This window comes from Apaloderma vittatum, unplaced genomic scaffold (assembly GCF_000703405.1).
Source record: "Apaloderma vittatum isolate BGI_N311 unplaced genomic scaffold, ASM70340v1 scaffold21118, whole genome shotgun sequence".
In the NCBI taxonomy this organism is placed as follows: Eukaryota; Metazoa; Chordata; class Aves; order Trogoniformes; family Trogonidae; genus Apaloderma; species Apaloderma vittatum.
In genome coordinates, this window is record NW_009729330.1 from 38,221 (window position 1) to 63,394 (window position 25,174).

General features: G+C 44.5%; 2 protein-coding genes across 2 annotated transcripts; one reads left to right on the plus strand and one right to left on the minus strand.

Annotated features, from left to right (window-relative positions):
• Positions 1-705: 705 nt before the first annotated feature.
• Positions 706-9,947, plus strand: PPM1E (protein phosphatase, Mg2+/Mn2+ dependent, 1E; the record flags this gene model as incomplete). Its single annotated transcript, XM_009874400.1, has 6 exons — positions 706-824; positions 5,445-5,644; positions 7,201-7,389; positions 8,080-8,223; positions 8,529-8,622; positions 8,881-9,947. Coding segments are annotated over 6 exons (1,813 nt in total), but the record flags the coding sequence as incomplete, so codon positions are not given.
• Positions 9,948-16,007: 6,060 nt separating this feature from the next.
• Positions 16,008-25,073, minus strand: TRIM37 (tripartite motif containing 37; the record flags this gene model as incomplete). The annotated part of the gene is made up of 10 exons (XM_009874401.1): positions 16,008-16,096; positions 16,891-17,004; positions 18,756-18,874; positions 19,303-19,489; positions 19,768-19,896; positions 20,464-20,775; positions 22,653-22,850; positions 23,555-23,646; positions 24,320-24,456; positions 24,861-25,073. Coding segments are annotated over 10 exons (1,590 nt in total), but the record flags the coding sequence as incomplete, so codon positions are not given.
• Between the last annotated feature and the right edge of the window lie 101 nt (positions 25,074-25,174).

Below are 25,174 nucleotides of genomic sequence, written 5' to 3' on the forward strand. Positions count from 1 at the left end.
TTTATGCACATCAACTTCATACCTCCTGTGGGTTTGCCTTAACGTTCAGTGCCCCTTTGTGAGGTTTTGCACCCTTTGAACTCTGGGGACTTGTCTAACCCTTTGGAATCCTGCCTCCGATTCATAAGAGAAACCAGACAGAATGGGTTTAAGATAAAAGCGTATTCCTTCGGAATCCTGCCTCCAGTTCGTAAGAGAAACCAGACAGAATGGGTTTAAGATAAAAGCGTATAATGCACACGTAGAAAATGCATGCTAGGCAAGGGCTGCACAACAGACACTGCAGGAAGGTTCAATGTAGAAAATACATGCTAGGCAAAGGCTGCACAACAGACACTGCAGGAAGGTTCAAGTCTAGATCTGAAAACTTGAGAAATGGGGAACGGCCAAGAGTGAAATAGGGTCACTAAAATCCACACGGTGAGTTTGAGGTCTTGCTGCGGGATTATGGTGCTGTCTAGCAAAGAAGAATAGAAAGTTTTGCAACCCTTGGTTCAAATTCCTTTTTGTTTATAGAAAATTATTGTTATGTATTTCCCTTACTGCAAATTACTTTGCTAAATCAGAGGAAAATACATTTTTGTGAGTTTCTTCTTGTGTTTGTTTTTCTTTTCCAGCAATTGCCCTTCATTTTTGGCTGCTGTACTAAATCAGATGAAAATACATTTTTATGAGTTTCTTCTTGTGTTTGTTTTTCTTCTCCAGCAATTGCCCTTCATTTTTGGCTGCTGCTTTAGCCAGAGCAACTTCAGATGAGGTCCTTCAGAGCGATCTTTCGGCACACTACTTACCAAAGCATGTGGACAACGCAGATGGGATCATTCGTAAGTACATCTGTGTGTGATAATGTACAATTTCACATGGTGTGGATCCTTCATTCGCACTGTATACTGGAACATTCTGCAGATAAATCATAGTTCTTTTAAAGTCAGCAATGACTTCAGTGATCCGTCTAGTCTGAGCACTTGAATGGTACTAGATTTTCCTCAAATTAGTTCCCTTTCCTGGCTAACTAAACCAAGTTAGGCTAGATTTCTTGTAAAGTAATATCCCATATTGACATAAAAGGATTGGTAGAGACTTCACCACTGCTCCTGATGGAGCTAGTGGCTAATGTCTTAGTCAAAGCTTTCTTAGCTTTTCTCGAATTCCTTCTCCGTTTTTAAATGCCTTTCTCTGGTTATACTTCTGCTTTATCTAATTTTTGCTCCTTAAGACCAGGTGGAAATTCCTCCTTTCTTTTGGGTGCACCTTCATAAGACTATTTCTGGTGCCTTTGTTTCTTCATAAGCACTTTAGACTGTACGGTCCTGCTGCTCTCTGGCAAGTGCCAGTTGTCCTCCTTCAGCCTTAGAGCAGAGTCAAATATATGTGGGAAGAGAGAATTTCATTCTGAATTATTTCGGTCAGCATAGTGTTTACTATGGCTTTTTGATTTTTTTTTTTAATACAGCTTTAGAAAAGGATGGGATAAAGATATTTCACGCTTAAAGGGAAAATATACTTTTCCTTATTTATTGTGCTGGCTAACAAATTTTTTACAGAATCTAGCGTAAAGCCATGCACCATAAATCGTTTCAGGGTTCTGCTGACCTAAATAACCTTGAAAAACTTCCTGGGGTGCTTATTGCAATGAAGAACAATGTTTCTTGTGTATTGAGAGGAATTCTGTCATTTGATTTTGAAAATACAGTCGCTTTGTCTATTCACTCCTTTATGGATAAAATAGAAGTAAATGATTCTGGAGATAAGCAAAATATATAGATCTGGCTCCTGAAAAAGGAAGATTCTGCTGTGTTTCTCAGAGGCCTTTGGAAACCTGAGAAACAGAAAAACATGCTATGGGCTCTGTTTTTGTAGGTATTGCTGCCTCCTCCTGCTGAGCAGGTAAATGGAATAGATTTGTCAGTGTTCTGGCTGAGCAGCCTTCATTAATTTCAAATTGAGATCTCCGAGACTTGCATAAATATTTGACAGTCTCTAAGGAAATGTTGACTAAGCCTCCACAAGGAATATTGGAAGAGTTCAACAAAAAAAGAAAAAGAAAAAAAGCTCAACCACCACAAAACGCTCACACCTACAGAAAATGCCTTTTAAATATATCTATATCTGTAATACACAGATGCAAACATAGATCGATGTGTGTATAGGCCGTAGCAGCCGCTACATATATGACTCCAGACGTAGTATGTTGAGGTGGATTGTCACGATGGAGGTGCTTGAAAATAAAACTTACCTTTAGAGATGCAAAGTGTTAAAATATGAAGATAAAGGTAGAGAGGAAGGGAGAGAACATCTGGATCATAATAAAGCAGAGATTTCACTTGAATACTGCAATTTCAAATAGTATACTGAAAAAAGGATAGTTTTTGAAATGGAGCATTAGCTCAAGTGATGCAAAGTGTAACAAAACCAGGGGAGTGTGTGCAGGGTGATTTCACTGCAAAAAGTCAGCAGCTCCATCCTCTCAAACTTCCGTAGCAGGAGGCCTTTGAGGAGCCTGGGCTGGTTACGTTGAAAAGAGCAGTGACTGATGAGTGCTCTGACGGACTGGTACCACGGAGGGAGACTTTCACGCTTTGAAAGAAAACAAAGGGAACTGTAGCAGGTGACAAAAATGGGATTTCTGCATCTTGAAGTTTTGTGCTCAGAGCTCACTGTTTATCCTAGTGATGTTTGGACTGCTGCAGAACAGGAAACCAAGCTGAATTTCGCTGACTGGGTTTGAAACCCAATTCTATCTTGTTTTTTTCTTATGAACCCAGAAAGATTTTTACTCTCTGTAACACAAGGAGACATTTACCTGTTTTGCCTCAAGTTTGAGTTTTCTAGAAGAAAAAAAAATTATTCCAGATTTCCTTAGTGACGCATTTCACTCTGAGAATTGCAGCGTGACAAATCATATTGCATACTTAAGAGCAGTAAAAGCAGTTATTGGTGTGCTGGTGGAAAGGAAATTAGTAGCTTCGTGAAAGAAGAATGCTAATCTTAAAAGAAGGAAAACTGGTTTGAGTTGACAGATGTAGAAATGCAAAAATATGAGCCTGTTATATTCGTGGTGACCATATGTCTTTGAATATCAAGAACAGAACTGAAGAGTCATAGGCCATGACTGATTCTTCTGTTCCGTTTGCACTGGAGGGGAGCAAGAGAGCTCCCGTGAGAAGTGCAAGATGTTTCTTTTGCTTTTTGAAAGGTCAGATTAAGAACATTTAGTATTGGGGTTTTTTTGTGGAGGAAGATGTTCACATGGGCATTGTTAAGGAACGACCAGAGGAGGCTGGGTAGCAGGACTACTTGACGTGGTGGAGGTATCTAAAATAGCCAGCAGACTTCTCAAAGCAAATCACCAAGTCCCATCGCCCAGTCTTCCCAGGTCCCAGGAGATGGGATTACTGTAGCCAAGACACAAAGTGGTCATTGACTAGTCAGTAACTGGAGTTCTTAGAGTAGGGGAAACCTTGGTCATTGGCTTGGTGACATGTCTACAAACCTGGGTACTGATCTCTGTGGTCACGCAGTCTGCGTTTTCACGAAAGGTCTTAAAATCTGGGTACTAAGAAGCAGAGTCTGCTTACTGGTATTCTTTTCACCCTGCCTTTGCCCTAACAGAAGTCAGTCATCGCTGGGAACGGAAACGCCTGAGCTGGATTTTCCACTCGCTGTGGTACAATTAAGCCACTACTTCCATTGCTGGGGATTCGGGAGCAGCAGGAGGGAAACGAAATTCTCCGTGACACAACCGCAGTGACAGCTGAGTCAGCTCTGGCTCAGCGCTGCCACATTAACAATTGATGAGCAATTTAGAGCTGTGAGGGGGTGGTTTAACCGTTGTGGGCCTTTCTCCTCCTTTCACCTCAGGACCATTTACTGGTTATGCTGACACTGCCCACAGTCCCTGCTGGCGAAGGTGGTTCATGCCTCAGCGCAGCCAGGGGGTTTCTTTCCTTCTTCCTTCAGTGATGCTCTGAAGTGTAGCAGCCACGTGGCACTGCAATCTTCGCCGTTTCCCTTCGTCTGTGCCCAGTGGAAAGAATTGGAAGCTCAAGCCTATGGGGTTCACTTCTGGAAAATATATAATTTGGACATGTCAGGCTGTATGTGTTCCCTCTTTAAATATAATACCCAGCAGAGAGATTTCTGGTGGCACTGGTGAGAGCAGTACAGGTGTTGGGGGGGAATTGGTGCCCGTTAACTCTGATGGGGTGACCCAGTCATTTGATTTCTACCACTTGTTTTCAAAGCTGTGTGATCAAGAAGCTAGGACTCCTCCTTTTGATTATGTATGTCACTTATTTTCAGTTTAACAGCTGCTCTTGCAGATCAAGCTTTAATCAACTTATAATCAGCAGAGCTGGGAAATATAGCTTGCTCCTGAGGATCTTGGCGGCCTGTGGTGCTGAGGGACATGGTTTAGTGCTCGTGGTGGTGGTAGGTTGACAGTTGGACTTGATGATCTTAGAGGTCTTTTCCAACCTTTTTGATTCCTTCACTGTAGCCCACATCTTGTGTAGACCTAGTACAGAAATTAGTAAATCCTGCTTTTAGGTTCTTCACAGAACTTCCGTGAACTGAGAGATGCTGTAACTCTCCTCTGCCCGTATTTGAGGCATTCCTCCTCCAGGAGTGATTGACACTCATGGATTGCTGCTGTTCAGCTTTGAAGATCTCTGGCTTTGGTAAATGATCACGAACAAAGAGATTTTGATGTGTTCAGCTCTGATACTTAATATTTTCCTCCCCTGAATTTCAGAATAATTGTCAAGTGCCCAAGTATTCACGTTTTAAAATTACTATTTCTCAGGAGTGACAGTTCAGCATTTTATTAAATTTAAGACCTTTTTTTTTATGGTTTTCTCATTTGCTCATGCAGATTTCTTTGACGCGCCGTCTAGTCAGGAATCTGAAAATAATATTGCAAAACTAAAAAGGTACCTGAACGCATACACCACCAAAACGTCTTAAAGTAACATTATTAATGCCTGTAGATCATTTACGACTGTATCACCTCGGTCCTGCAGCAGGGTGTAGTTTGGAATAGTTTGATCCAAGTCCACTGAAATGGGTTGAGATTTTCATATGTGATGCTGTGTGCTGTGGCACAGCTGCACCACCCTGTGCAAAGTGACACAGGGGATCAAATGCTGAGGGAAACATCCTTGCTTTTCATTCTTTCTGATGCTGCAAATGAGTTCCCCAAAGGCACGGGGGAATGTTTAAGTTCAAAAGACAAAGAAACAATGAGATGCTTACTGATGAATGCTGATTATGGTGAGTTTGGCTTCCTCTTTTCATGCATCAGAGCTCAGGATTTCCCTGCTGATATCTATTTCAGCTGCTTGGCTAAAATGGTTTTGTTTCATCTTTGTAATTTATGCAAGAAAAAAATAAATCTCACTTAATAACACTCTTAGCCTTTCATTTGTGGTTTTTGCCTTCCCCAGAGATCGAGACAGTGAAGCTGGCCCGATTAGTTTTTAGCAAACTGCACGAGATCTGCAGCAACTGGGTGAAAGACTTTCCACTCCAGCCAAAGCCCCACCGCTACTACGAGACATCCATCCACGCCATCAAGAACATGCGCAGGAAGATGGAAGACAAGCACGTCTGCATCCCAGACTTCAACATGCTCTTCAACCTCGAGGTAAAAAGACATCACGTGCAAGGCAGATGCATATGCTAAGTCCAGTTTCCGTTCTTGGGGAAGCTGGGCAGTCCTCGGCTGTGAAAATTAAAGTCAGACCTGTGATAGCCTAAGGAGGGTTGCTCTTAAGTTGGTCTTAACCATAGCAGCAGCACGACAGGCAGTTTCTACGTAGGGCATATAGAATAAAACAGCAATTTCCGGATTTCTGGTGAATGTCATCTAGCTAGACAAAGTTTGTACGTGACCTGTCGTGCTGTAGCTGCTCATGCAGTGGCTGAAGGAGCGACCTGCCGTCATGGAGAAAGCAGCCCTGCTTTTGTGAGCAGCAGCTGATGCGTTGTAGCACTGCATGATAATCACGGGTGGAGCCTCTCTTGGGCTGAAGGAGCCCGGGTGCAGAAGGGGGTTGCCAGTGGAAGTCAGGAACTGGTTCATTGTACGGTTCATCACCAAAGCCCGTTCCCTGCAGTGGTGGGTGCGTACTACACTACAGCCCTTTCTCTTGGGAGGAAGAAGCCAAAAACAAGAATAAAGAAAGAAAGTTAAAAAAAAAACCCAAACACCGCAACCCAAACAAATGCAAAACTTGTAGGAGAATGGGATGCAGTTCACACAAGAATCTAGTGACGTGAGCAGTTTGGTGGAAGTGGGGTCGGGCTTCCCTCTGTTAAGTTATTTATGTGGCTCTTGGTCAAACACTCATGCTTGCTCTTCCTTCAGCTATGAAACAGGACACTGAAGAATGGCAAATAGAAGCAAGTGGCAAGAATTTTACCTTTAGGATCAGGTTGCTGCATAATCGATTCTTTATTACACGCTGTCACTTTAATAACCATCTTCTGCCCTATCCCCATTCTTGCCTTTAAATGATATTAATGCAAACAGAGGCAAATGTTTCCTTTGCCTGTCAATTGTCAGCTTCTTATTCCAATTTGTGTTGGAGCCCATTACTTAAAAATTACAATGTACAAATATTCTAGTCATTGAGATGGCTGTCAGGGTTGAATTGGCACTGACAGTGGGTTGGTGTGTTCTATGTATGAGCAGGCACAGGAGCTGCTGTCTCTTGGTACAGCTTCTTTTCTCTGTTTGAACAGATAAGGGGAAGCTGAGAAAACTGACTTGAAGATGAGTGATTTTTGCCGTATTTGATTTGTGAATATAATCATAATTATCTGATTAAAGAGTACATACAGTTTTAGGTGTTTTTTTTAAAAAAAAAAAAACACAAACCAGGCATCAAAGATGATATGGATTAGATTTAAGGGGGGAAAAACCCAAACCACAACTAAGAGGATCAAAGCCGAGGCTCACTGTTTTAACTGTGCTGACATTTTATCCCTGGTGGATTTCAGTCTGTAGACTTCATGCAAACTGTATTGGATGTTCTTCTCTCACTGTGATTTTTGCAGTCACAAAAACTCCTGCACAATTTGATGGAAATGGCACTTTCTGTTTGAGTTGAGTGACTGAATTGTAAAAAATGGGACATAAGGAGCACTGAGAGCATTGCTTTCTCCTGAGTTGTTTTCTCAATGTGTTTCCATTGACAGGACCAAGAAGAGCAAGCTTATTTTGCAGTGTTTGATGGTCACGGGGGAGTAGATGCTGCCATCTATGCCTCCATCCATCTCCATGTGAACATGGTCCATCAGGAGATGTTTCAGCATGACCCGGCGGAAGCGCTGTGCCGAGCTTTCCGGGTGACTGACGAGCGCTTTGTCCAGAAGGCAGCCAGAGAGGTGATTAAGTTACCTGGGCTTGTCTCTGAGAGTATTAATCTATAAATTCTGTCTGTGTTAGCAGGGGTGCTCCAAGCGCTGTGCTGAGCACGGGCCAGGGGCCAGCACAGAGCTGTCCCTGCACAGGCCATAGGGCTGGTACCCACCGATGGGCTTCTTCATGTCCTTTAGAGATGTCAGCCTCCACTTCTCACAACATCCAGTTCCTTTAGAAGGATGCTGCTGCTATTCTTAGCCCTGGAAAGCAAGAGTAAATAGCTAACTCACTCCTAGGCTTCCTAAACTTATGCGGCTTTTATGCAGAGAACTCAAGATGCTCACAAATAAACCTCCTCCCAAGGGCATCAACCCACAGGTATTTCTGTCAAGAGGGTAGGACACAGGCTCAGAAAGTCGACTCAAAGAGTAGCACAGCACATCACTGGCAGAGCCCAGCTTCCGAAATGTGATTCCAAGGAAAAGGACATCACAGGGCAAACTCCATCCCTCGTGTTCGGCCGGGCTGGCTCTGAGGGGCTGCTACTGAATGCTTGAAGCCATAAGGAAAAAGCACTGCCTGTTCCTTCCTGGGAACGGCCTGAGGATATGGAGAATCAACATGTTCTGTCCATGAGTTAGCAAGAAAAAGGTTTGAAATGGTTCTTATTTGCTTATTTAAAACTGGGGCATTTTTTTTGTCACCCTATCCAGAGTCTGCGCTGTGGAACCACCGGGGTGGTGACTTTCATCCGAGGAAATATGCTGCACGTGGCTTGGCTTGGGGACTCCCAGGTGATGCTCGTGAGGAGAGGTCAAGCGGTGGAACTGATGAAACCCCACAAACCCGATCGAGAGGTGAGAATGTTTTAAATACACCAGGGCAGTGTTTACCACTGAAGCTGACAGCTTTGTGTGGGATGCTGGGGCCTGCACGTTGCTTTGCCAGTGTCCCCTGGAGCGGCAGCGTAGGTTCTGGTCGTCCTGGGCTGTTTGGCAGTTGATGTGGATTTGAGTGCGAATCCTTCCTTCTCACCTGGTGGGGCCTGCAGGCTCCGTCACGCTGTGCTGTGGAAATGCCCAGTGTTGACTGAGGTGTCTGGAGAGCGATGGCAGTGCTGAACGTGCCACCCAAACAGCTGTTGTGTTGCTTTGCTGTTTAGGATGAGAAGAAACGCATTGAGGCACTCGGTGGCTGTGTGGTCTGGTTTGGAGCCTGGAGGGTGAATGGGAGCCTGTCAGTCTCCAGAGCTATTGGTAAGAGTGGGCTTTAATTCCCTTCTCACACTTGCTTTTCTTTTTAATTCCTGTAATTTTTCTAGTTACTAAAATTGAACATACAGCTAAAGATAAACCCATGACCTCTATTTTTTTCCTCTACAGTTTGAGGGAATAATTTCCAAATAATTGTTTTAACTTGGGCTGAGAGTAGTTGGTTCCACCCTGTGTTAATAAAAGGGCTTCCAGATGCGGCGGCTGCAAACCCTTGTGTATCTGTGTGTGGTTTTCCCACAGGGGATGCTGAGCACAAGCCATATATCTGTGGGGATGCAGACTCTGCCTCCACTGTACTGGATGGCTCTGAAGACTACCTCATCTTAGCCTGCGATGGTTTCTATGACACAGTCAATCCCGACGAAGCAGTCAAAGTGGTGGCTGACCATCTCAAGGAGAATAACGGCGACAGCAGCATGGTAGCACATAAATTAGTGGCATCTGCACGGGATGCCGGGTCCAGCGACAACATTACCGTCATCGTGGTATTTCTCAGGGACATGAACGCAGCAGTCAGTGTCAGTGAGGAGTCAGACTGGACGGAGAACTCTTTCCAAGGTGGGCAGGAAGACAGTGGGGAAGATAAGGAAAACCATGGAGACTGCAAACGACCGTGGCCTCAGCACCAGTGCTCAGCACCTGCAGACCTAGGGTATGAAGGACGAGTGGATTCCTTCACCGACAGAACTAGCTTAAGCATAGGGTCCAGCGTTACCCCGTTTGAGGATCAAGGCTATTTAGACCTGACAAAACCAGAAACTAGTACACCTCAGAGTGCCAAATGTCTGCCACCCGTTCAAGTGTTTAGTCCTGGCATACCAAAGAGCGCAAGTTTGATCAACAGCTTAACAGTGAAGAATGAATCGCCGGAGATCACCTCTTCGTCGATCCGTGGACAGAGCGATCCCAGGGAGTACAACGCTCCTCTTCGCTTGGGTGCTGCAGGGCCGAGCATCTACGGGGCAAAGGGTTTGGCCCCCATCTTTGGGCTGGAAGATGAACTGTTCAAATCCTTGGGAAAACGAGCCGCGTTCTTTCACTTCCGGCTCTGCGATGGGAAAAGACGACGAGGAGCCTGGCTCAAACCAAAGTTTCATGTGCCGCTCCTGGCTCGTGAGCCTTCCCATATAGAAGGATCGAGCCTGTCCTTACCTGTCCGGGCCCGCGGTAGCACGAGGTTGTCATTAAGACACTCCCCGTGGTGGAGGCTGGCCGGTCATAGCACTTACAGCGAGAGCATGTTTTTGATGCGAAGGCAAAGTAGTTGTATATCAGATTCATACCTCCATCAACGCTGTAAAATGTAACCATCTCCCTCGTGTTCTCCCCTCAGATTCCCGACGTAGACATTCCCCAAATAAAACTGGCATCATTAGAAAGCGAAAAAAGACGGGCATTTCAGAACTGTACTTCAGTCCCCTGCGAAGCTCAAACCGTGTGTAAATAGATCTAGGAATTAACCAATGTAGTTGTTTCAATCTCAACCAAGTGAGCTGGTGGTGGTACCGCCCTGAGCGACGCTGCAGCCACCCGGCCACCCGCGCACACCAGTAACTACCCACATTCACCAGTGAAAGCCAAACAGCTGGTTCACGTGAACAGACACCAGTAGGGAACGGTCATTAGAACACAGAAAGCTGAACCTGCCTGAGGTATGTCTGTGGAGCAATAGGTAAAAGAAAGATTCTGGTTTAGAACTGCCAAATTTATTTAGAGTGGGGGGGAAGTTTCCATAGAGGTCAAGGTGTGTGGTGTTTTGTTTTTGGGTTTTTTTTGTGTTCTGCTTTCTGTTTATTTCAGGTGAGCATTAAGACGAATTAGACACCCACTTTTGCAGGTAGACGACTAAAAGCCATACAGGGTTTTACCAGGTAACTTAGGAACGGACACACTAAGCTCCTGCTTCTCTATTCTCAGACTCCAGTTGAGGTACAGACTCATAATTTACCTATTTTCTTTTCATGTAACATAAAATGTGAAATATGAAGAAAACTGGTTTTTGTAGTTTTAAAAGAAATTATTTCCTATGGCTAGAGGTGCAGTGTAAAAAGTCTTTCTGGTGCTTTTAGTGGCATTTTTCTCAGTTGTCCTTTTAGGAAACTGTTCTCAATTAAGTTTTAATTGAACGTGATTGTGGTTAATGCTTTGAGCCAACCTCTTTCCACCGTAACTTCATCTCAGGTCTTAAAAGAAACCAATCTGTGGAGATGTTCAATGCAAAACTACTGTCCCTCAACCAGTCAAACCAGATAACTGCTTGCGAGAGATAATGAGCAACTTGATGAGCTGTTTGGTTTCGGTGACGATTTCTAGACGACAAAGGCATAATTTAATACAAAGTTGCGGATGGTGGGGCGCTGTGTGTACAAGGAGCGTTGCTGCTGCCGTTTGGTGTTTCCAGCGGGCGCAGGGACGGATGCCGGGCTGCCGGAGCAAGCCGGAGCCGGCGGGAAAGGCGCGGGAGGTGAGCAGGGGCTGTGCTCAGGGTTTAGTGGACAGGGTAAAAATCCCTGACAAGGCAGACCTCTGCTTTGGTTAGATCTGGCATCAAAAAGGGCAGTGAGGAATGTCAGCTGCCCCTGTTTTCATAAGCAGAGTGTTATTTATCAAACCGGGAAACAAACAGGCCCTGCCCTGCTCTTGAGGGGATGTGAAGCCCACAGGGGAGCGGTTAATTGGGAGGTAGGCAAGCAGACGATCCCCGTCAGCTCCATTAAATACACACCGCGTTACAATTCTTTGTCACAGCAGGACCTTTGGAAGACTATGAGTAAAGTTAAGTCTTCGTAGAGTTTCTTGTACAATTCATATTGATTTAGCAGTAACAATTTAGTAACAGTATTAGTATTTAGCTAGAATTTGCGAAGTATTTCAATATTAAGTAGTCAGGAGATTATTCAACACAACAAGATGGCAAGGTCTGAATTCTGCCAATTTCCGCTGCTTCTATCTTTGATGCACTATTTTAAAAGCAATCTGATGAATAGCAAAAGGCTTTGTGAGTAACCAGGAGTTGGAGCGGGGCTTTAGATTCCTTTGATCTTTTTCAGATTATTTTTTTCTTTATCTTACGGGATCATTGGCTCTTATCTGTCATCTTATTAAGCCTTAGCTGTTGTCAACGTTCTCTTTAGCTGCAGCGTATGTTCCAAGTTAGATTTACTGAGGAAATTTGAGAAACCATGAAACGGTGAAATATGCAACTCCAGGCATCTCTGCGGTGCCTTTGTTTTCAATTATTCACAGTAATAATGACGCACTGAAAGTCCATTGTATAGCTGGCTGTCGTGCTTCGGAGAGAAAGTTGGTGCAAGTGCAATTCCTTGTGTGAGTCAGTTAGACTGAAACGCTGTTCTGGATGATAAAACTTCTTCCCGGTCTGCAGGAGCAGTTGAAGAGCACTGGGCTGCATGTGTGCTGTTTTGGGAAGGATCTAGGTTTTTAGGTGTGGATTCGTAAATGATGATTCAGCGACTCGTATCATTTATCTCGCTAGGAGAAAAAAAAAAATAAAAATCTACCATTGTAGTTCCAGTGTGGTCAGGTAAAAACATTGTATAGCTAGCAAGTGTTCATTTCTTCACTAAATGCATATTTATAGAGTAGATAGGAACCATTTGTAAGGTAAGTCCTTTAAAGTTCTATAATATTAAAAGTAGTGGTTATTGGTCTGATATATGCTGCTCTTGATTCTACACACTAGACAAAAAAGCAGTGCTTTGTGAAATGCAGTGTTTTAACGCCACTGGTGATAGGAAGTAGTTCTCTTCAGTTCAAAATCCTGTGCCCTTATTTGCTGCTTGCTAACGTAAGCAATAATCCCTCTCTAACGGTATCTAAGTGTTCTGTATCTCGTACTTTGATTGTCTATCTGGTGACAATGTAAAAATATTAGGCAAATAGAGAAGTATCTAACTGTATTTATTAACCGTTGATACTGAGATTCAGTCTGTGACCTGTGTTTTGTATTTTTATTGTGTATCTTAGTGGTGGTGGAATTTGTATGACGAATCTTTCCAATAAAGAGCTGAAGTATCCCTTATCCGCGTTAACACAACCCGCATCAGTTTCAGTTTACGTGTTAACCGTGCTTGCAGAACTAGGAGGTAGGTCGTGAAAACATTTATTTTATTTTATTTTGTAATTGTGTCGGTTTTGAGAACCGGGCTCCAGGCGGTTTGTCTGAAGCTGCTCAAAACTCGCTCGTAAGCTGTTCACTGTGAGTACTGGCGGGATTCACTCGATCCCCGCGCTGGTAGTTTCCTGTGTACACTTTTTAAATGTGCAACTCTGAGGAATGTCTGCGTTGCAGAGAGCAGTATAGCACCAGACCAGGGAGCTGTTAACCCATTTCGATTTGCACTAAAGGTGGGTGGAAACGCATGTATATAACTTTTCTTTACCTAGAAGTGCCATCAATTGTCCTTGCAAGTTAACACCATTCAGTATTTGATTTAGGTTGCATTGTAACACGGAAGGACAATGTCAAAGCAGACTTTAACTTAACGCCACATTTATAGTGGTACATCGTCATAGAAACTCCGCTCTGTTTTTGGAACACTGTGTGTCAGTGAGAAACGCGTTGTCCTATGGGCAGATAAGATGAGGCATAATGAGTTCTGTGTTTATAGACACGGCTGCTGTAGTTCAGGTCCACTCTCTCCTCACGAAATCCTCCCGACCCTGGCAATGTTCTGAGGGGGAAAAAAAAATGAGAAAGATTGGTCTAAATTAGGGGCTCTTTTAGCACAAGTCATTCACTCGGCACTAGTCCCATAAAGCCATCGGAGGGGATACTGCAGCTTTGTTCATGCCTGTAATTTAGGGCAATCTTTCTTTAATTCATATCCTTTTCGCAACAGCAACAAAACTTTCTACCCTTGTATCGTGTGCAATAAGTAATAATGAAGCATTAACACAACCTCTGACTTTTCCAGTCCTCGCTGAACAGGCGACCGCACTGTACTTGCCAGCATTGAAGCTAACGAAAAGATTAACCCCACCTCTTAGGGTCTAGTACAACTCTTGTATGTCACAATTGTGTTTTGTTTGGTTTTTCTCTCCTTCACTCTGGAAGACATTTCAGAACAAGAGCAGGGGAAACTGGCTGAGATCTCCTCGAGTACTTCTACTCCTGCACGAGTACGCGTGTGGGGAGGCAGGTGTGGTGGCAGTTGCTGCACGGGGTGCTCCTGGTGACCTTTCTGTATTATCTTGTTCATGAAACTAACATGTTCTTTAGGAAGTGAATGAATTCAAGCTAACCATTTACCAGTGTTGGGACTTGCCCTTTGCAATATTGTTCTCACCTATGAGTTTAGTTATAACCATGTATTAGTCATCCACATTTTATTTATGAAAGCTGTTTATACAGGAAAAACTGTTGAAGTTTTACCAATATCTTAATAAAACAGTAACTTAAACCACACTTCAAGATAGTCTGGTTATTTAAGAGCTAACAAAGATAGCAACAGCCATCTGAGCAAAGTTTCTTTACTGTGGGGAAAGCAGATTTCCTCTGTGTGATGTGTAAGAGAAAATGATGCTGTTCAGCACTGGCCCATGTAGTTATCGCCTGGTTTACAGCCAGAAGGGGACACGGGTGTTATGACACACTGTAAATTAAGTTAGATAAGTTGTCCAAGCCTCTTTCCCCACCTCTTGTTTACATACACCTGATTTTTCAACAAGTTCTCTGCAAGGCAAGCAAAGCACGAATGGTACTGGCTCTGTTTTTGTCCCTGCAAAGGTTGGACACAAACTCCAGACCACGGGACTCATCAGAACACACTTGAGCTTTGAGCCTCATACTAAGCGTAAAGCATCTGTGAGCGGTGAAGAGGCAGGATCCATGATTACCGCTAACTGAGCTGTGTATAACCATCACCACGCGGCCCCGTACAACGGCAAACACACCGCCCTGCCGGGGGGGTGCAGCTTCTCACAGTCCCCAGCAGCGGGAAGAACCTGCGCACAGGCTGCACCTTTCCTCCAGAGCCAAGAAATACAAAACCAAGTTTGGGTAAAAACTGTGGCTCATCCTCAATTCCTATTTGAATACAGGCGATTGAAGCATTTGACTGGCTTCTACAAACACAGCTTTAAAAAGCCCCCAAGAGATTTAAATGCTTTTCATTGAATAATTCAGGAAAAAAAGTGACAGATGTATGGCAGGAAAAAAGTCTTCCATAAGCAGTCAGGCATTACAGCAACTCAGCACTTACTTAAGAGCAAGGCGAGCGTGGCAGCAGCACCCGGCAGCCCCTACCCTTTAGTTATTTACACAGACATCTAAAACTTCACACCAGGTTTCAACATTCATTTTATTAACAAAGTGCAAACAGTTTTAAACTAGGAGTTGTACAACATGACGCTGTGGAACATTCAGCAAAACGAACGTCAGTACAGCCAGCAAAGACAAGGACAACTCTGGGTTACAGGTACTCATGCTCTGTCACTAACCAGCGATTCAGCGCTCACCATAGCTTCACACATAGTTTAGCAGCTCAAAACGCGACACACAGGGGCAAAGAGTTTGGCAACGTGCTCGGTTGGTCCCCACCCTGGCCTGAGGAAAACGACTCCCGTGCCAATGATGTCACGCCAGCCCCCGACCTGCAGGAATCTGCAGCCTCCCCCTGCCCATTCTTACCATTTAAAACGAGGACATTCACACGTTGGCAGTTATTGCAATGACGCAACGGGACACGCATCCTGAAACAGGGCTCCAGCACCTTTTGGCTATTTTTTCAGAGCCTCTGAAGCTGAAAAAAAAGCAACCTGCAGCATAGGCCCCTCAGGGGTCATTTTACTCCAGTAACAGGTTTAAGACGACTGTAGAAGAACAACACGAGGGTGTCTGACAGAATGGAGTGCGCACACAGCCAGGAACAGCAGCCTTGGTCTAAGCTCCAGTGAACGAACGCGCCTCTTCCCAGGAACACAAGTCAGCAGGTCTTCAGGCCCCGAGCCTGTTCTCTAGCTGCTCCAAAGAAAGGCAGTTTTCACTGAAAACCCTCACACCAGGACAGTTTCACAGCTTCCAATCGAACATGAGTCAAAATTCTGCACTAGATACCTTAATCCAATCAGTTTTCTATCAAAAACTGCATCAGCATGCAAAAGCACCAGCCAGCCCTCCCTCAGCCCTGTGTAATTTCTAACGACTGCCTTAAGACCTGCCTTGTGCTGGGGGGGCCCAGGGGCTCACCCATCTGCTGCTGGTCTCCACCACAGCACGTCAGACTGTACAGACACCTTCCTGCCCCCTCACAAGATAAAATGTTGCCTGTAATTCTCTGCGGCTCCATCAGTAGGAGAAAGGCACCCCCAAGGGCTACAGCCACTGCACAGGCGAACAGTTCCGATTACCTGGTGCTGTCTTCTCCAGTAACAAAGCTGAGATCATCAGGCCCGACTTGATCGCCCTCGGGGAACGCTGAGCACCGGTCCGAGGCTAAAGTAAACCAAAGGAAAACCAAGTAACCCTTCCCAGGTGAACAATCAGTTCAAGTTTACGCTCCATTGCCTGCAAGGCCCGCTGTGTTGTACTTTGTTCCTAAAACACTGGCACCCGATGTGCCTGACAGAGGTAGGATGATTCGATGATTCTATGACTGCCATGGTTTTAAATGTGATACCTCCCCGTCAAGCACAGATATGAACGATGTTTAGATTCCTCTGGTGAGCTGCAAAGTTTTAGTGCCTGCTGCGGTTGTACAGCAAAGCAGCAAACTCTTAATTCCTGAGCCATAACGCCGCGTGGGATGCTTATTCAGGCCAAAAGTCAACTTCACCTATTGTCAGCTGTCACCTTACACCTTTTAACTTCATCACAAGGTTAAAGTTTTTCAAAGAAATACAAGGCACTCCACTGAAGTGCTCAAAACACATTCCTGCCAATTAAGATGCAAATCCGCATCTAAGGCAGTAGTTACCTACTTGCAGTGACTGTCCTGGTACACAGGGAGCCCCAATTCAGAAAAACGAGAGCTACAGGTTTTCCAACACTTCCCCAGGAGACTCACCTACACTGACTTCTCAAGGCTAGAACGAGTTTCCCCTCCCGTTTTGCTTTGGTTTCAACTAGGATCCCAGGAGAGGAGTTCCAAATCTTACTGGCGCTTGCTCGAGCTTTGATACAGCTACAGCACCATCAGGTATCTCCGCTTTCGCGGCGTCCTGTAGCGCAGGAGCTCCGAGGCAGGCGCCCGGGTGTTTGGGAAGGTGGGCTCACACGGTCAACTCTACCTTCACTTGAGGACTGGACCGAGAAGGCGTGGTTGAACACCTCTGAGGTAGAGGTGGCATCCTCCTGCTCCTCATTTTCTGTGTCACATTCAATGTCGCTGTCACTGCTCATTCCTGGTAGGAGATGAAGGACATGCTTCTGACATACCTCAGCTGCAAAACAAACAAACGAATAAACAACAAAAAAACCCCCAAAACTACAAGGTGAAAATGGTACAAGTAAGACCCATGTAGCTGGAGCATTCACTTTTTCAGACTCGGAGTTACCAATATCAAATACCAAGAGCTGGCAGGGGAACAACAGAGAAGGAGCAACAGAGAAGGAGCATGTTCAGAGCTAAATGTATTTACCAAAGCACTAAGGAATGTGACACAACGGTGGGTACCAGCTTCGCAAACAGCCTCATTTTGCCCTGCAGCTTAGCTCCAGAGGAGCGCTTCCGACACATCCCCAGCCCAGCACAGACTGGGGTGTCCCCAGGCTGCGCTCCCCTGCCAGCTGCTCAGCCTGCCTCTGCAGTCAGGGCAGGAAATAAAGGAAGCTTTTGGAACAGTAAAGAAGCAGTTTGACCCATGGAGCAGATGTACCTACCAGTCCCTACAAGCAGCAATACCTTATTCAGGTCTCATGCACAAAAAATATGCTTTTCCTACCAAAAAAAACTGAAAAAAGCAAGCAGCATAGCTGTTGATAGTCAAGGTGGTTTCTTTTGTTTTGCCAGACTGCACTGACAGCAGTCAGAATCCTCCCTTTTGTATAGCTTTGCAGGTGACAAAAAAAAAAAAAAAAAAAAGGTTTGCTCTGTTCTTTTACTTTCCAAGAGCTGATACTCATTGCTAAGAAAAAGCAAGTAGTTAAGTGAGGTGCCAACTCTACTGTAGTTTTTCCTCTGAAAGGAAAAAAAATTGTTACACTTGTTTCCTGGGGTTTTTAACAATGAAGTATTTCATTTTTTTAAAAACATTTTCCTATCAGGCTCTCTGCTATAATAGGAGAACTGCAGGAGCACATCACGATCACGCTGCAGTGACTAAGAGCAGAAATTCAGTTCTGTCACTGAGAGACCTTCTGTAAATGCCAACTCCTACACAATATTGCACACTGCAGATAGAGATGGATGCTGGCACCTTAATATAGGCTTTGCGCTACAATTCAGTCATTGAAATTCAAATTAGTGCAGGGGTGGAAGGCAGGAGAGTTAGCAAGATAAGAAAAACTCTTCTACGTGGACTCTCAAAAAAAAAAAAAAGAAAAAAAAGCAATAATATTTTTTCCAGCATGGAAAGGATGCAGGAAGGGAGAGGGGAAAGTTTCCTCCAAGTCTCTAAGGCAACTGGCTTATGTACCACAACACCCAACACGACTAAAATGCTGAGGAGATTCTAGTGTGGACGCAGATGTGGAGGTAGTTCCCAGTGTTTTTTTTCCTGCAGGGAAAGAACCTAAAAGCCAAGGTCACTGGCTACTGTTTTAACTAGATAAGCAATTAGTTTCAAGGCCGTGCAACTGAACATCAAAGCAAGGACCTGAAGACACATATCACAAGGTACAAAAGCAACTCCTGGTCCAGAGAAATAAACGGCACCACGTAACACTGCCTGTCAGGCCTTCACACTCCTGCAGCATCAGGACGTCACTATTTCTCCACAGACAGCAGCACTGACACAAGAGACGTTCTCTCCTCCTTCAGATTTACACTACAGCTGCCAGATGTTGCAGCTAAGTTGAACAGCCATCAAAACAGCTTTTCTTGGGAGTTTTTTTTCTTCTTCTTTCCCCTTCAAGGTAATTCCATTACAGAAAGCAATCCTCATAGTCTGGAGTGCTGTCACACTGCATTTGCCCTCCACAACACCCAATTTACCTTCTTCAGGCCCCGCAGAAGCACCTTCAGAAAGCACACTCTGCAGCTCACCAGGTTCGGAGTTGTTTTCCAGACCACCTGACTGCGTGCCTTCTGTACGGCATCCTTTGGAATTCGATCTTAAGAAAGAATTAGGAGACGTACAAAATCCCACATTAGAAATTCAGCTTTAATCCAACTATGGAAACCAATCCTTTTAGTGAAAAATACTGTCTTAAATGAGAAAATGCAAAGTGATAACTTTCAGTTAGAGGATATATTGCAAGGGATAATGGGAAAAGAGGCCAGGCCTGCCTTTCAAAGCGAAGTTTCAGACTACATCCACAGGTGATCAAACTTAAAATAAGGAAAGACAATGACTACTTGTAACCTAGTTATAAAACCACAAATTGATATCCAGAGGGAACAGCAGCAACCAAGTAAACTTCAAAGTAATTTCTCTTCCATGCGACAAGCACCTGGGTTGAGTAGATTGGTATTTTTTCTTTCCAGATCAAGGGAAGGTGGGGGAGGAGGTAACAAGAAGAGAAAAGAATAAAACCCTTACCCCAGAGCACCAACTTTTCTGGTCTTCTCTGCAGCAGCTAAGCCACTTAAGCCAGAAACTCCCACGTCGGAATCTGAACCTTCACAAGGTCTTTCCTCGGGCTTGGGTGGCGCCTCAGCAGCGCTGCTGGCAGCCGGGGGCCGGGCAGAATGGTGCCGGCTGCTCAGCTTGGAGCTCCCGAGGCCACCTGAGGGAAGAGGGAGAGGAACTGGAAGCATTATGAGGTTAGCTCCTGAAACATCTTCAGAGAGACCAGAAGTAACGTGTAACGTACATTTTGACGTTCTGCTAAGTGAACCATGTGGCGTGTTTCACAACCCAGCAGAAGCACATTAATTAGACCCGAGAAAGGGTCCAGTCAAGTTTCAGGGAAACTTCTGTTGCCAAGTAAGACTCCTTGAAAAGCTGTTGTACAACAAATGCACAGATGTACCACACCACGCAAGTAAAGATGACCTCATTTACCTTCAGAAGCCTGACCATCTCCCTTTAACCGATGACTGCTCTCCCCACAGTCCACAGCTCTTCGTAAAGACATACTACCCGCTGCTCCAGAGCGAACAGGTTTCGGTGAATTACTTTTCTTACTTGCAGCTGCAAAAAATATTTTAAGATGTGACAAGTGTTCAGCCAAACTGCTGCAGCATTCTGTCTTTATGCTTAAGTGAAGTTAAGCTCCATTTCAGTCTCGTTCCAATCCTACACAAAACTCCTTCCACAGCCTTCCTGCCCAAGCGGCGAGCTAGAGCTAACGATGGATGTAGCCCAGAGCACACAAGGGTTGTTCACTTGCCTTTACACTAAGGCCTCCTTCAGGAAGCCATCAAACAGATTTCTTCAGCCACCATGAAAGTATTAAGGTCAAAGAAGCCAAAACCTCCTCTTCAGCCCTTAAATGCCAAGTCCAAGGTAACAAAGGACCTGGAAAGCAGGAGGTTCAGTGTGGGACTCACGCTATTTGCCACCACCACTCTGGTGCTCTTAGTGAGAAGGACCGAAACCAGTTTCAGTAACATTTACTCACTCAAAGGCTTTACGTTACTGGATTCTTACAGCTGAACTTAAGCCTGAGTAACTACAAAAGGTCTAGCTCCAGATGCCTGGATACATAAATCCCCCGTACAACTGCCATCTCAAAGGGTAACATTTAAACGCACTTACAATTCCTTATGTAACAGCTGGTAACAGAAGACTTGGTCAGTAGTTCCATTCCTATTTCTTGCAGCTTGCTGCAGCTTTCTGTGCCACAGGCAGCTAAAGCGCCTTGCTCAATGGAGAAGAAGGTCGGCTGTCCCCCACACGAGCCAGCATTGCTGCTTCTCACTTCTGACAGCTGGTTCTTCACATCAGACATTTTGCTCTGAACTTCAGCCATGTGAGTCTTAAGTCTTTTCAGCATTTTCAAGTCAGGTGGCACACGCCACATCGCCTGGTGTCTCCGCTGATCTCGATCTTTTATAGAATAGGATGATCCTTTGCCAAAGGAAAAGTTAAAGAGCGCAACAGGTAAGTAAAACTTAAGCACACACATATCTTTTTAACAGTGATGAGAATTCTACCTCTTGCCCTGCTGTGACAACGAGGGACAGAGGAACACACTTCTGTACTGGTGGGGCACTGTAATATTTCGGTTGCAAGTGCTGCACGACTCCCGGGCCAGCAGGCTCATGTTCCCTGCCCGCCATGGCAGAAGCCCCCAGACCTGCTCCCGGTACTACTGCTGGAATTCGGAGGGCAGCTGAGCTACTACTCGAGATTGCCAGACAAGCTCAAGTTCACAAGCCCGGTTGTTTTCATGAAATTTGTTGAGCAAATGTACAAGATTCTCATATCACTGATATATCATGTTAACATAATGGAACTCAGAGAAATCTGAAACTAGGGAAGGAATTCCCTTAAGTACCTAACACAAGAAGATCAGGTCGAGGAGCTAATACCCGACTAAGCCTACGTGCTGCTCAGCCAGAATTAGATCAACTTTGATGTTTATTTGAAGCGCTTTCAATTCTGTGAGTGTTTCACTGCAAATTCAAAACTAGAGCCAAGTGGCTCTTAGAAACCTTCACCTTAGGAGGTGAAGTCTGGCAAACTCCAAATGTAACAGCAGCTCTCCCTCTGTTGACTGACTTGAATTAGCCCTGGGAACAGTCAAACTAAGGGAACCTCAGCAAAAGAGGAAATTTCAGCTGCATAGCCAATAGCTAAAGATGACCAGAAAACCATTTCACACAACGGAGGAACTTTATTTTGCTTGAACAGTGCAGCTTGGAGGGCAATGCCCTCTCTTAAGGCCCTTTAGCCTTAGCTTTTTTCCAGGCAAAACAGACTTAAGAGTTCATGTGCTGCCTCCTCTTTTTGTACTTACAGAAGCAACTTCCATTTTTGGAAATATGGATTCCATTCAGCTGAAAATTCATCTGAGTGTTTACATGACTACATTAAAAAAAGCTAATCACAGAGGAACAAAGAGTCTGAGCTAGCTTTTAAATTCCATAGCACTACTGTCATTGCTGCAGCAAAAGCAAGCGTTTATTTGTAGCAAACAAACCTTCAGCAATAGCCACGGTGCCAGAATTGCCAGCTCTTGCTTTTGCTGCCCATGAAGCTCATTGCTGTTTTCAGTCGGAGGGTCCTAACTGAACCACAAGTACTCTTCCAAGGCTTCACTTATTTAAATACCACCACTAATTATGGCTCCTGGCATTTTGATCCATTTTTCTTCCAAAACTGCTCACGTGTGCTTTTCCAGCCTTACTACTACACACATATTTTTAGTTCTGTTTCAAAATCCCTTTTCATACAAAAGTAAATTCCGAGATTTATTTTCTTGTTAGTATACGTTGTGCTCCTGGTACTCTCAGCCACTAAGTGCACAAACTGTGTGAAGTGAGAGGTGTTACTGCTTCCTCAGCAGCTAGCTGTTTTCTGTTGTTTTGTCTTTCAGTGCTAAGCCCTTCTAGAAAAGGGCCTTTCATTCATCTCCCACAGTTGTAGTCAAAGAAACTGTGCTGACTGTATCCCTACAACGTTGCTACACAACGCAGCAGCCAGCCCGCTCAGTCACGTCCCCCAAGAAGCTGAGAAGACCCTCCCTGACAGACACTTCTGGTTTTAGTTGAGTCATCCGGCATTCTCAAGCTGAGGTTGACCATTAAGACAAAGAATGTGTTAGAGCGGGCAGCAAGGTGCAGCACGCGCTGAGCACGGCTGAGGACAGGGCAGCCCAGCCAGCAGCACAGAGGACTGCTCGGCACACTTTTCTCCTCCAATCTGCTCCTAACTCTGGCCCTGCATTCTCAGAGACACTGTCAGCTTGGAATTACGTCATCTGATATAGGATGTACGGTTACCTCTGTTCTGCAGAAGAGAGGCAGGTGGACGTGGCTGAAGGCCCCAAAGGTTTTCCATCCCATTTCTGTCTTTTAGATCCAACAAGTGGATTAAAATTAAGGGATCTATGTCTAGTAAACTGCTACTGGCTGTTGAGCCCAGGGCGCTTCCTCCCCGCCTCGAATGCCGTCCACTTGCAGAGGGGTAGCTGTGGCTGGGGCCCAAGGAAAAAAAAAAAGTGTGTTACACAGGACACAGGCGCTGCATCATTCCCTGTAAATACAGAGTTCTGCAAGCAGATTAGAAATTAAACCATTGCAAGAAACTTGACATCAGTATTATTTTAGAGATGTACAGATTCTGAAAGCAATCAGATATACTTCTAACTAATCAGATATAACTTCTAACTGTATGTTTAAGCCAAAAAGCAGTCGGGGAGGGGTATAATTATCTCTAGGCAGCAAGAGATCCTAGAGTGCCTTTCCATTACGGCATTTAAAATGAATTTCTGCTTGCCTTGTAACGACTCTTCACTCCCTCCATGTGCTTCAGGACTTAGAGTGTGCTAAAACCCAAGTGAACATGTCACACGTTCAGAGGCCACACAGATATTACTAAAAATTTGTCAGTCTACTTTCCATCGGAATGGAAGGGGTTTCAGAGGCAGAAAAGCCTCCCTCCGAACTTATGTATCATTTTTAAAACTAGCACGTTCAGAAGATTCCCCCCCTTTTTTATTGAACGAATGAAGTGTTTCTGCTACACTGCAATAATCAGTACAAACCACATGATGCCGCGTTTCCAGAAATAGAAATGCCTGCAGAACGCACAGCTTGGTGTTGCTTCCAAGAAGACCAGGGGAAGGAATCCAGCAGCGCTCTGCACGTATGGGAATTCTGAAGGCTGTTTTTCATACCTGATGCTCCAGGAGTAGCAGCAGCTGCTGCATCCTCCATGAGATCTCCTTCTTCCAGCTCCATATTACTGCTATATTCCACATCATTTTCACCAGACCTTAAGAGAGGATTCGGGGTGGAAAAAGAAATACAGTTATTAGTTTTTCAGCTCTTGTTAAAGGTTATGGCACATACCTTGAAAACAGCGTGAGGCACTGTGCATTCCAGGCTACACAAACTGAACAAATTAAAGGGTGTTAATTAAATGTCTGAACCAAGAGTCCAAAAGTGCCATACGCATCTAGACTGCTAAATCCGATCCTGTAATCTTCTATATTTGTAGATGTTCCAACACATTCTCATGTTTTAATGAAGATTCTGGGATTTGACATCATCTCATCTAAGAATCCTAAACTCTCTAGTTTAAGAAATTGTCCTTATTATCACTACAACACTTCCTAATACCAAAACTCCCTTCTGTCACAGCACAGAAACGGATTTCGTAATAGTGTTTTGGGAAAGAACCTTCACAGACTATCACTTGCCAAAGACAGACTATAACACTAAAACTAATGAAGAGACAGTAACTAACCAAAAATTCGATGTTTAGCATTAACTTTATCAGATCATGTTGATCCCAGCACACGAAACACCTCTCACATTACGCTGGAACCCCGCCCCTCCCCTGGCCCATAACTGTGAGAGAGCAAATAAATCAGTTTCCATTGGAATTAGGATGATTATCCTGGGAGACAAGGTGATGATCTGAAAGGCATTTTGAGATTACTTACATAGTTTCTTCATCAATATCGTTTTCTTCAGTGTTACTGGTTGCTGTTGAACTAGCGGAAGAGCTGCTACCATCGAGGTGGTTCACCTCGTCTTCTCCAGCAAGGTCTATGTCTAAGTCCCCATCAGAGAGCTCATGCTACAGGAAAAACAGAACAAATCTTTCTGTTAAACTAACAAACAAGCAATATTTCAGTTGCACATCAATGCGTTCACCAAAAGCAGAAACACTCTCCGCAGAGTGTCACACTACCATTCAGCAGTAGGAGGTTTCCAAAGCACAAGAAAGGCTGGTAGCACACAGATAAGTTTTATTTTTCAGCTGCAACTTGGAAACTTTTTTGCGGTGGCACCTATTAGCTCTGCTCTGGAAAATCTCTCTAGCATCACCTCTCGCTGCCAGCTCTCAAGTGTGTTATCTCCTATTTTCATGCAGAGGGTAACAAATCCTAATTTACAAGTCAGAAGCCCACCTATGTTTCTACCGCTATCCTATCCTAAGAAGCTACACAGAAACAAAGAGGCAGGAAAAAGAATTCCTACATTAAAGTCTTCATGCTGGATCTTCTCTTCCTCCTCTTCCTTGCTCTCTCGTGCTGATCCTGGAGCAGCAACACTCTCAAGCAGTGCCTCAGTGCTTTGTCCAGGTTTCTTTGATCTTGTTTCTGGACCATCGTCATTCTGGGGACTAAGATGAGTGTCTGGAGGTGAAATGCCTCGTGATTTCTGAGTCCGGGAAAGTTCAATCGCAAGCCTCTTAAGTATGAGAAGGATACACAAAAGTATACAGAGAAGATGACAATGGAGCATCAACAAATCATGTAAGTTTGGTGACTTGAATATATATATATATATAA